This window comes from Botryllus schlosseri, chromosome 9 (assembly GCF_051294905.1).
Source record: "Botryllus schlosseri isolate E-star chromosome 9, Bs_hap1, whole genome shotgun sequence".
Classification (NCBI taxonomy): domain Eukaryota; kingdom Metazoa; phylum Chordata; class Ascidiacea; order Stolidobranchia; family Styelidae; genus Botryllus; species Botryllus schlosseri.
In genome coordinates, this window is record NC_137244.1 from 20,476,186 (window position 1) to 20,488,637 (window position 12,452).

The following is a 12,452-nucleotide window of genomic DNA, read 5'->3' on the forward strand; positions in this document are numbered from 1 at the left end:
GTTACAACCCTGGTTTACCAACTTTTTCCAAGTTACTGACTGAAATTGGCATTTACATACGTTGTATATTGATAATCAGATTTACCGGCAGAGCTGTTGAAAGTGCTATTTCCATCATAGTTTGCCCGGCAGGTCCGACCGTTCGGTAATTGTTATGATGATCATTTGCTGGTAGCATCCGGTACGTTGCTCAAAATTATCGGTATCGGTCGCATGAAACGTACTTTTGAATGGTAATCCGTGGACTAAAATCAAAGGGTGTATAATAAACTGAACGAGACATTCGTTCACTATGAAGCCTCCGTAGGTTAGTTATTTATAGTTTGAGTGTTCATATTCGTGTGCCACAGTTACGTCAATGTAGCACAGTGTGTCATCACAACTAAAGTCACTGTTTACGTATAGTTTCATTCCAACGTGTCTGCGGGTTAAAACAGAGTGTAAACTTTCGAATTTCAATACACCACCAGACTGCGATACAACGAAAGATAAGAAGGTATCGAAACGACTTCGATATCAGACACCCATATCTGTCCTTGGCGCTATAAAAAAGGAGGCAGGCACACTGAATGCAAAGTAAAGGAAGATAATATAAACCAGTGGTTCTTAACCTTGCTCCCAGCGCCCCCCAGGGGGCGCTGGCGATTTTGAAGGGGGGCGGAAACGCTCAGGGGGCGATATGGGGGGCGCTGGGCTTAGGGGGGCGATATGGGGGGCGCTGGAGAAAAATGGCTTCACAGTAGATGATGTGGTGATAGGACATATCCTTAATGAGTATTCAGAACAAATCAACACCGAAAACTTCGTTATATATAGCCTTTAAAGTACATATAAGTTTAATTGTCCATGGGCGCCTAAATGACTGGCACCGAATGTTCCTGTCTCGGCAATCTGAACCCCAGAACACGAACTCCATCTGGCAGGGAAAAATTATATGCCAGTGAAGAAATACCAATTTGAAATCGTGTGTGTCTCTTAGTTTAGTACGATTGGGCGACAGGGATATTCCTGTTGGGCGATATCCCTGTTGGGCGAATCTATATTTTTTTGATATTGCAGACAGGAGGTCACGAAATAACATCATGCAACGAAGTCATATTTACGGGTTAGCCCGCCCGAATATGTTTAATTATTAGTTACGGGCCCTACAGTTTCCAAGACACCTCACAATGTTCGCTTCAAGTTTTGATGAGTCTGCGCACACTCAACAACTCACTGCGCTGACCCTTGGACAACAGTGCGTAACGACTAAAAAAAGGTCATAACTTCGGATTTGTTGTGAGCAACGTAGATTTTCTGTGCGCAGAGACGGTGTCAGCACTGCGCACGTACGCAGCTTTGAGGGAACATTACATCTCACTCAGCTCTACCGGTAAATCTGGTAACGTGAGCAGAGAGGACAAGAAATTGATAGCAATATGTTTGCAATCCCCGGTCTTACTGACCGATTTTAGCATGAATTATCGAAAGTTTTCGCGCTTCGCACTGGCTCGCTAAGCAGTACAGCTGATTCCGTGGCAAAAGCGAACAACGTGATGGGGGGGGGGAGGGGGCGGTCGGTTTATCACCCTATGGGAGCCCAAGATCAAAGTTTTTTCGGGGGCCTGATGAAGTGACGTTTCGTTCCTGCCAACGGGTATACGCCCGAAGATGTATAATTATTATTGAGGGGTCCTACCTTTTCAAACACACACCACTCAGCTCTACAGGTAAATCTGTTTACGTGAGCAGAGAGAGGAATAAAATTGATCTCAATATTCATGCAATGCCAGATCATATTGACCAATTTCAATCATTAATTAGTGAAATTTTCCGCGCTTCGTGCGTCTAGGCGAGAGTAGCTGCCTCAGTAAATGGACACCCAATGTAGATACCTAGTATCAGCAAATAGCGGACAGCCGAATGGGGGTCTGGGGGTGAAGTCCCCCGGAAGTTTGGTTTATCACCCGATGGGGGCCCAGGACCAACGTTTTTTGTTTGGGGGTGGGCGCTGACGAAATGCTGTTACGGCCCTGGTAACGAATAATTTTACCTACCAGCACGCCCGAATATGTTCAATTATTACTTACGGGCCCTTTATTTTCCTATACAACAGCTCACTCATCGCTACTGGTAAATCTGATTACGTGGGCTGAGAGGATAAAAAGTTTATAGCGTCTTATATATGTAATTACCACCTATTCATATTATGGAAGATTTTGGTACCTAAGGCGACCAGGCCACACAAACTTTGCTGACGATCGAATTCATGCTATGGGGTTCGTGGGGGCGAAGTCCTCAGAAGTTTGGTTTATCACGCTATGGGTGCGCAAGGCAACCGTTTATAGGGGGGTTGACGAAGTGCTGTTACCGCCCTCCCTCTTACTCATTGTCTTTATTACATTCCTCACAATATGAAGTTGGGGGGCGCTGGAGCACGATAATTTTTGAAAGGGGGCGCTGGACGAAAAAAAGGTTAAGAACCACTGATATAAACGGACAGGTAAAGAAAAGGTGGCATGTGTCGGGAGGCGAGATCGATATGTCAGCTTTTGCTGTAATATAGTTAGCCACAAGCTAATACACATAATGAATTGATGTACTGTACAGTACACATGCTGTATAGTAATGTGTATAGTAGTAGTAGTAACCGTAGCCAAGGGCAAAACCAAAGAAAGAGTCATCCACGAGGCCCTACCTTTAGAAGTTAGGAGTAACTTTACGAGTTCAAGAGTTCATGGTTTTGATGGCGACAGAAAGTCTTAAGTTTACTACATATGTCACTCCACTGCAATATTGAAAGCTCTAGCTCAGAGGTCTCAAACACGCGGCCCGCGACGGCATTTTGCATTTTGGAGTATTCGACAATATTTTACTACCAAGCATGCCAAACTCACTTACAATGCAACATTCTTGGCTTATTTTGGCGAGTTCCAGGGCTACGAACAGAATGAAATTGATACCTTCGAAATCAATACCGTGGTAGCTTTCCATTGATACCCGTTTTATCAAATTTAATGCTGTACAAGCCGGTCAAAAATTACCGTCAAATTGCCTTTGACCAAATGGAAAGTGTGACGTACACCAATTTCAGTGAGTCGTGAGATCTGCTTGTGTCCACGCCATATAGGACACTATGAACAAACTATCAAACTGGTAGGAGAAATAGTAAAATATCAAAAGGTCGTAACTTATTTAGATATCTAAGCAGGTAGGTATATGGCAGCCGCCATTGGCATTACGCTGCCCCTTTGATGTATAGCTGGTTACATCCTGTGTCATCTTGGGTATCTTTATATATGTTATTATCGCCAATTTAATGTGGCGAGTATTAACTAGTCGTAGCATATACGCTTCACAGCTGTAACACTAATGAATGGATTATTCGGTGATTGCACATTTCTATTGCTATGGCACAGAACAAGTTGTTATTGATGTGTTCCAACATTCGAAGGTAAAATCAAACGCAGATTCTATTTGACTTCGGCAATGACATGATCAATATAGCCTAGTTATCAGGAGTAGGCTTATGCTCGAAACCCGGAAATAAGGCCTACTTTGAAATACATTGAATTCCCCTATTATTGGTGTTGCGGCCCGCGGCGCCATCAAAATGTCGGAAATTGGCCCGCGAGCACATTTGAGTTTGAGACCTCTGCAGCTCAAATCAACAGCGTGGTTCCCCATTCCAGGCTCCAAGACCACTTGATAATAATAACGACAGTTACACCACGATCATTTATTAATGAAACTGACGTCAATAACAGATACCGAGAAATATTGGTGTCAGAGATCATTCCGGCAACTATACAAGGTAGACTTTACTTGCGGTCGAACGAAATTACTGCACCACGCGCTGAGTATAGTCCTGTCAGAAGGCTGTATTTGCCACGAACAATACCATTTCAAACCGCCGCCAAATTTCACTGAAGGCCCTTTTTCCCCATCAAAGATTTGTGAATATGGGGAATAACGCCTCCTCCTGCAATCGTCGCCCTAATAAGGGAATCCAATTCTTCATCGCCTCTGATTGCCAATTGTAAATGTCTTGGAGTAATTCGCTTGACCTTGAGATCCTTGCTTGCGTTACCAGCCAATTCAAGAACTTCAGCAGTAAGATACTCCAATATAGCAGCCCCATAAACCGCAGCGGTTGCACTCACCCTCCCATGCGGGGTCGACCTTGCCTTGAGGTGCCTGTGAACACGGCCTACTGGGAATTGTAGGCCTGATCTAGCAGATCTTGATATTTTCGAGATCTTTTTTTGATCGCTTGATCCTTGTCCTGTTTTAGCGCCAGACATCTCAAGTTGTAAACGAAAGCAGAACGCCGGAGAAATACGATAACACTGCGGCCAAGCAACTCACCAAATCGAGAGTAGCTCCGCATTTCTTATTTATAACGTGGTTACGACCATCATAGCAATATGTCACAATCAGTGAGCATTATTTGTAACAATGGCAAATTTACCAATGGAAAATCGTCATAATCATGACCTCTGCTTACTCTTAGGGATAATAAATTAGGCTTACCATACGTCCTCTTTTAAGAGGATTTGTCCTCTTTTTTGACTTTTTTGAAAGTGTCCTCGGAGGACGCCCTTTTGTCCTCTTTTTTGAGATTTTGTCCTCTTTTTTGAAAATTTAGGTCAGATTTAGAGGAAATTGCGAGTGATATGCCGCAAATTAGCGCAGAAGTGAATCTCCGGCGGGTATTTCGGAGGGAAAAGCGGTGATTTTAGCTCTGAGCGAAAAGAAGACCTTTTTTTTTTTTTTTAGTCAACCGATCACGAAGTGGGACAAATTTACCGGTTTTTGAGATTTCTTCTCCAGTTTTGCATGTCTGAAATTTCTGAGAAAGTGTCCTCTTTTTACATTTCCAAAATATGGTAAGCCTATAATAAATGATAATAAATTTGGCATTGTTTGTCGTTATATTGAAGTTCTGTACTTTCAAAAGCCTATTATGATGATAAACTAATATACTGATACCATATATTCGACTGATACTGGATAGCTGAAATGACTTGTTGTCTACAGCATCTCGTGCCAGCTTTTCGGAGAAAGTGTGAACATTTAATATCTACCGTCGTCTTTATTTTCATCTATGATCGGAACTTTGATATTCTGCTTGCGGTTATTCCGATATTTCTCCCTCACTAAGCATGTCTCTTCAGTATCTCATTACTGGTAAGTAGTTGTGGGTGTATGGGTTATTATCATTACTAATCAGTCATCACCATATTGTCTAACTTTATCATGGTGTCACTCGGTTGTGGTGTTGTGTGGCATCAAACCGATCAAACTATTAATTCATAAAAATGAATTAACGAACGAAAATTTGTCGTAGATCCGTCCAATGAACCGAATCATTGGTGGCGCATCGGAGCCATAGCAACGTTTGAAGCTCGATGTTTGTCGTTGCACGTTAGAAAAGTTTAATGACTTGAAATACTACGAACGCCAGATACGATCTGCGGCGCTGTTTGTAATGGATCTATGAAGTGATTTTGTTACGATATATGAGAGTAGCCACTGCAAAATGGAATATCATCGCCATTCATCACCTACGCGAAGCACTGGTATGGCGACATCGTATAATATGGACCGAAACGCAATTATATCGAAATTGCGTGCGGATTTAACACATAGCAGAAAGTCTTTACAAATCGCTATGGATGATATAACCATTAAAGATGCAACGATCGATGAATTACGAGTCACCTTGACCTCATTCGAGAAAGATCTGGCACAGCGTACCCAAGAGAAGGAAGATAGCAACAAAGCCTCAGAAAGGCAAAAGCTAGAATTGCAAAAAGAGCGGGATCATAAATCTTCACTGGAAGATGAAATGAAGGAATTGCGCAAGGATAGTGCACGTTTGACTCAGAAAAACAAAAAATTAGAAGACCAAGTCGCTCTTTTGCAAGCAATCATCAGTGATACCCGTTACACTAGTCAGGAGCAAAGTACTTCCATGAAAACTGAACTGTCCCGCAAAGACCAAACATTGGACAAATTAAGAAAAGATTATGCAGCAGCCGAGAATGAATTATCGTGCGTTCAGTCACGCATTACAAACACGGAAGCCGAGCGTGATAATGCTAGACTTGAACGGGACACTGTCAGAAAAGAACTTGCTGATGCAAAGTCTCGTCTTGCGTTTTTGGAGAATGAAATCAAAGAGACAAGAGTGAATATGATCCAGGCGCAAACAAGCAGTAGAACTCTCAAGGAGGATTTAGATGCTACAAAAACTACGTCCAAAGATGAGCTCCAGAGCATGAGCAGCGAACTTGACAGCTCAAGGAGAGAAGTTGAAAATCTGACTTTTAAACTTGAGAAAACAAAACGCGAAGCAGACGAGTATGTTGAACAGTTCAAGAACACGTCAGATTTACTTGAAGCTACGCAACGGCAACTGTCTGAGCTCTCTGATGCCTTTTCGAAAAAGGAAAAAATCATTTTGGATATGGAGAGTGTTCTTCTGAAAACACAAGAAGAGAATCGGAAGTTATCCGACGACATCTTTAGACGGGATAAGGCGATTCAGATTCTAGAAATGAGCCTTGAAAAGAACAAAAATATGTACAAAAATCAGATGGAAGAGAATGGAAAACTGCAAACACGCCTACAAGCGATGCAAATAACCACAGAAAGTGAGAAAGACACCCTTTCCAGTGATGTAGCTCGAAAAGACGAACTTGTCCACCGAATGAAACTGGAACAATTGTCTTTGGAAGATAAACTAAACAATCTTGAAGAGAAGTACAAAACCAATGAGAAACTAAAAGCACAACTCCAAAGCCAGCATTCTGTCGCGCTGGGCGAAATACGTGCCAGGGATGATACCATTAATGATTTACAGCAGCGGGTTAAAAATCTTCAAAAACTACATTCAGATGCAGAAGATGAAGGGTTGTCTCTGAAAGATGTAATGAGAGCGCTAGAAGTTGATGCGAAGAACGCAAACGACGCGCTTGAAACCGCTAAAAAGACAATCGACTTGAAAAATGAAGTTATCCAAGAGCAGCGTAAAGACTTGTCTAACTTGCAGTATCAGCAGAAGGAACTGCTGAAGCGGCTAGCTAGTCGTGACGACATGTTGCATAAAGTGACTGTTGAAGCAACAAAACTGAAAGAGAACTACCATTCGGCATTGGCCACCTCAGAAAAGCACTCTGACACTGTCATGCTCTTGGAGGACGAACTTGCAAAAGCGCGAGTCGATTTTGATGAAACACAAAGAGCGACAGATGATGAGGTGCTGAAGCGAGAGCATTTAATATCAGAATTAGAAGGCGAATTGCAAACTGCTCAAAAACGCTACCAATCTTGCTATCAAGAGCTTTTAAAACAAGAAGACATTGTCGCTAGACTTAGGGAAGACGCCGCCAAACGATCGGAGAAGCTCTTCGCCGATAATAAAGAATTGACTAAGCTTCGTGAATACAAACATAAAATGGAGCTTGAGTCTGTGGTTCTATCAGAAAAGCATAAAACAGCACAAGAAGAAGTAGCCAGTAAAGACCAACAAATGATGAAGCTGAAAAACGAAATGAACACGATGAGAGAAAAATACGATGGAATGCAAGAAGAGACGCAGATGCAGGAGAATGAAATCGAAAAATTGAGTGCCTCCGTGAGGCAGCTGACCGGAGAAAATAAAGACTTGAAGGATGCTAACGACCAAAAATATGCGCAAGGGAAACAGGATAAAGCGGCCATCATGGATTTGAAGAAAAAGTTGGCTAATTGCGAGCAAGAATTGAGAGTGCAGAGTAAGTCGTGCGAACATTTACGGCACGAATTTGACGCTTTAAAGAAAGACTCTGCCGTCGACATTAAAACCGCACAAGATGATAAAGAGAAAGTGCAGCAAGAGCTCAGCAACGCCCAAATCGCTTTGAAAGATGCGGAATACGAAACTTCGGGTCTGAAGCAACAGTTGGAGTGCTTCAAAAGAGAGTTGGAAGAGGCGAAACGCGACCATCAATCTGTTCTGGATGAAGTGGTGAAGTACGAAGATTCGATTAAGCAAAAAGAAGACGAAGCTTGCAGTATGCAGAGGCAGATTGCGATCGCGGAAGATGAGGCAACGGCGCTAAAAGAAGCCCTCGAAACCGTCACGCAACAGATGAACGCGCTGAGAGTCAGGCACGATGAAACGATCAACAGACTAGGCGATACGCAGAAAGATCTGCAAGGCATCGAATGGAGATTGGAAGTTGCCTCTTCGGAAGTGACTCAAAAGGATAATTTGATAGAGAGACTGAAAGCAGACTTGACTGCAGTGCAAGAGGAAGGCAAAACTCACAGACAACAGGTTTCGACGTGCGAAGATGTAATCGAGCAGTTGACGATAGAGTTGCAGAAAACGCAAGATGAGTTGCATGAAGTGAAAGTTGATATGGACGTGCACGATGATACGGCTGCGAATTTGAAGCGGAGGCTATCTATTAAACAAGACGAATTGCTTCGAGCAGAAGAAGAAATTCATAAAACTAGAGTGGAAATGGAAGACTACCAAGCCACACATTTTCATCACAATGAAGCGGTCGCCGAAAAGCAAGACCGTCTGAATGCGTTAGAAAGAGAGATAGCGGAATTACAGGGAGTTATTGCAGAAAAACAACAACAGATCGATAATGAGAGAAAAGCGTCTCACGAGCTAAAAACCGAAATCGCAACCGTGCGCGAACAAAGGACCAGCTCGGAAAACGAAATAAAAAGACTGGAAAAAAATCTCGGAGACACACAACGGCAACTCGAGAAAGACGAAGCGCGGTGGAAAAGCGAGAAAGAAGACGAGATGTCAAAGGTCGTGACTCTCAATAAAAAAATGGAGCAAGAAAAAATGGCGAACGAGCGTTACAGGCAAGAAATCAATCAGAGAGACTGTCTCGTCGACAAGTTAAAAGCCGAGTCGCTGTCGCAACGCGAGAGTATCTCCAGGAAAAACGGAGAAATCGAAGTGTTGGAAGAGACCTGCAATCAACTACGAGTACAACTGGATCGATCCGTTAGGGACAAGGAAATATTGGACTCGAAGACGCAAGAAGACTCGAAAGAGCTGGAAGAGTTGATAACCACGTTGGAAGATACCCGATCCCAATACCGACACTGCGCTCAGGAGTTGGCTCATCACGAAGAGAAAGTAATTTTAATGGAGCAGAGCTTGTTGTCAACGCAAGAAGATCTGACAGACAAAGTCACCCAGATCGCGCAATCCGAAAATCTGATGAAGCGACTCAAGTCGGAGCTGAAGCATAAGCGCGAGAGTTGCAAAGCGGCCGTGCAAGCCAGCGAAGAAAAGGATCGCATTATAGGGAAATTGAAACTAGATTTAGATGAAGCGAGGCAGATACAAAATTCTAGCTCTGAAGAAAATGTACGTCAGCAAGACGCTGTTAGACGGTTAGAAGAAGATGCAGTCGATGCAAAGGCACGACTGCGTAATTTGCAACATGAAATGAAAGAAAAAGAAGCAGCGTTCAATGCGCTTCAATTGAATTTGGAAAATGAGAAAAAAATGAAACTAGAATGTACCGACGAAATTCTCAAACTCAAGAGTCAAATTTCAGAATTAAGGTCTTGCTCGGACGGAGTCGAGCGACAAAAAGCTGATAAGCAACAACAGTTGCGGGACACTCAAAATCAAGTTCTTCGTATTCAAGATGCGCTCAGCGAAGCAGAGTATAAACTCAAAATGGCGAGGGAGAATATTCAAGAAAAAGACAATATCATCAACGAAAGAAATTGCGAGTTGGAAGCGGCGAAAATGCAAAATAAAATGCGTAACAAGGAAATAGAAAAGTATGAAGACAACATCGAAAGTTTGCAAAAGGATCTTGAAGCCAGCCAAGAAGAATATAGGGAGTGTCACAAGCAATTTTTAGAGGTTACCCAAAAATTACACGATCTCAACATGAAGATATCTACCGCCGAAGGCACGCAAAAAGAATCTCTCGATCAACTGGGAGAAAGCTGTAAGAAGAACGCCGAACTGAAAGCCGAAATCCAGAAACTGTGGTTGGATAATCAATCGCTGGCGCAAGAAGTAGGTGCGTACGAGGAGAAGCAACAAAAAATGCGAGAAGAATTGAAAAAAGTGGGAGGCCTCCACAAAAGATTGGAGAAAGAAGCAAACAAATACGAAGATACCTTGAAAAATGTTACGGAAGAGCTTGAATTGGTGCAAGACAAACACAGACAAGCAGTCAGAGATCTGGCGAAAAAGGAAGAGCAGTTAGTCGTGGCGAAAGTTGAGTTATCAACGGTACAAGACCGATATCACAAATGCGCGAAACAAAACGAATCTTTGAAAATGCAGTTGGACATGTTGGAAGAAAAACACGCGTACGCCAATCATGAAATGGAAGGACTCGGTCGGTCGCTGCAAGAGGCGAAACATAACAACTCGAAATTGCGTAGCGAAAGTGAAGCGGTCGTAGAGAATGTCAACACGTGGGTGAAAGAACAAAAGCAGACCAACGACCAATTAGCCGCGCGTCTCCACGATCAAACCAAAGACCTCGCGCACGTCACTGCCGAGCGGGATCACTTGCAGGATTTGACACGGAAACTAGACGACGAAGTAACTCAGCTTAGATCCAAGGTCTCGACGTTGGAAGTGGACGCGAATAAAAGCAGAGCCTTGCAAAAACATTCCGGGGAGCAGCAAGTATTCATTAAACAGTTGCGGGATCGATTAGCGGACTCCGAGAAAGAACAGGAGAATATCATAGCCGAGAAAAATGTGGCTTTGGAAGATTTGCATCGTAGACTGCAACAAAACGTCGACTCGATTCAACAGTTAAACCAGCAACTCAACAACCTGAACAAAGAGAACGTGCGGCAAAGGAATATTGTCGAGCAAGAGGTCGGTACTAGGAGAGCCCTGGAGGATCAAGTGCAACGGAAAGAGGAACAGATTTTTCAACTTCAGTCACAATTGGATTCCTTTTCGACGCAAAAATCGTCGCCTAGTAATGTCAGGCGCTTTGATAAACCGTTATATGGAAGCTACCTTCAGGGGTGATTTTGTAATTTGACATTGTTGTGATAGTGACCGCACTAGCGTACAACTAGCTGTATACACATTGGGATAGTTTTATTTATGACACACTGTTCGATACTATTACGAGTTGCCTTCATGGAGCATAATTTAGGATTCTGTTCATATATCACTGTACCTTTTTGAGTGTACCTCACTTATTTAGACACAAAATTTACAAACTTGCCTTCACAATCAAAACACTGTAGATAAGTACATAGATTTTTTATCTCGTTATATCTTTCTTTTATTTGTAGCCTCATTCGCTAATCATGGTATCTGTCCACAAATTTCAACACCGAATTTCCTACGAAATGCAACATAGAAAATATTAACAATCCATACCACTTTTAGCTTCTATTGATGCGTTGCTGCTATTTTGCACTGTAAATATGATTTATAATTATGTTGGTACTAGTATTATGCATTTTATCTGTGATAGACATTGCGGTAATAAGCCTGTTTGTTGTGGTTATCTCACACCTAATTTTTCATGTGAGAAACTTGTTGTGGACGGGAGCAAATGTTTGGAATGTGTACCATCTGTCTTGTGTCGTACTTGATATGCAACTGTTTACTATATGTGCACATATGTTCAATTATTTGATGCCAGACAAAGTCAACATAAAGCTTAGTCGAACACTAGCGATCTATGATGTTGGGTTATGTTTGCATGGTCATACGGTACCAAGTATGTGTAATCATATGAACGTAAACTGTAACATTTCAGCTATTTTTTGCTGTAATATCCAGGTGAACACCAAATTAATTCGGTTTGGTTAAATATTTTATGTGTTGTATCCTCAGTTGTGTGGTAGGGGAATGTCTTATGCATGTAATAATAAGGTATAATGCTTTTCTATATCTCTTAGGCGTAGTAGTTTAGCTCTGTTCAACTGTGTATTTTGCTCTTTGTGTGTTGTCAGTATCAATGAATTGTGTTTTCTGTCAGATTTTAGAAGCGGAGGAATTCATTAGGCCTAAAGTGTTTGCATAAGACTCCATTCGGACATTCAAGTATGACTGAAGATCTCCTGAAAGAAGCTCTGCCTGAGCCTTGGACTTTCGGAGTCACAAACGATGGCAGGATTTTCTTCATCAAGTACGATGGTTTCCTTGTCTTTCGTATTCGTGGGGATTCTGTGTATGGCATATCACTCATTATACCAGCTAATGTTGAAATAACAAACCCCTGCTCTTGACATAATATTCTCTTATTTACTCACTGGAGGAACAATTGAATAAATTGAGTGTGGCCAGTCAGTAATGTAAATAGAGTATGGTGATAGCTGAATGCTTTGTAGATATACCTCTGTCTGTGAGTTGAGACGGTATTCCGGTATTTATAACAAACCTGTATGCTGTCTATGCCTTTACAACAAGCCATTTGAGCCGCCCTCATAATTACCGAAATTTG

The 12,452-nt window shown here is 42.3% G+C and overlaps 4 protein-coding genes across 10 annotated transcripts in view; 2 read left to right on the forward strand and 2 right to left on the reverse strand.

Moving 5' to 3' along the window:
• The window catches only part of LOC145445955 (E3 ubiquitin-protein ligase rnf168-like), a 306,333-nt gene that overhangs the window by 84,350 nt on the left and 209,531 nt on the right, over positions 1-12,452 (reverse strand). The gene's annotated exons all lie outside the window — the stretch shown is intronic.
• Positions 1-12,452, reverse strand: part of LOC145445958 (putative gamma-glutamylcyclotransferase CG2811) — a 112,368-nt gene that overhangs the window by 78,759 nt on the left and 21,157 nt on the right. The gene's annotated exons all lie outside the window — the stretch shown is intronic.
• LOC145445938 (uncharacterized) lies at positions 5,371-11,988 on the forward strand. The gene has a single exon (XM_080324094.1). It carries the CDS (start codon positions 5,522-5,524, stop codon positions 11,018-11,020), a length of 5,499 nt encoding a protein of 1,832 aa, XP_080180220.1. The 5' UTR covers positions 5,371-5,521; the 3' UTR covers positions 11,021-11,988.
• Positions 12,002-12,452, forward strand: part of LOC145445941 (uncharacterized) — a 38,545-nt gene continuing 38,094 nt past the window's right edge. For all 6 annotated transcript variants that reach the window (XM_080324098.1, XM_080324102.1, XM_080324099.1 and 3 more), the window contains exon 1: positions 12,002-12,137. In XM_080324098.1, the coding sequence (XP_080180224.1) occupies positions 12,055-12,137 (83 nt within the window). In that variant the 5' untranslated portion in view covers positions 12,002-12,054. The remainder of the gene's footprint in view (positions 12,138-12,452) is intronic.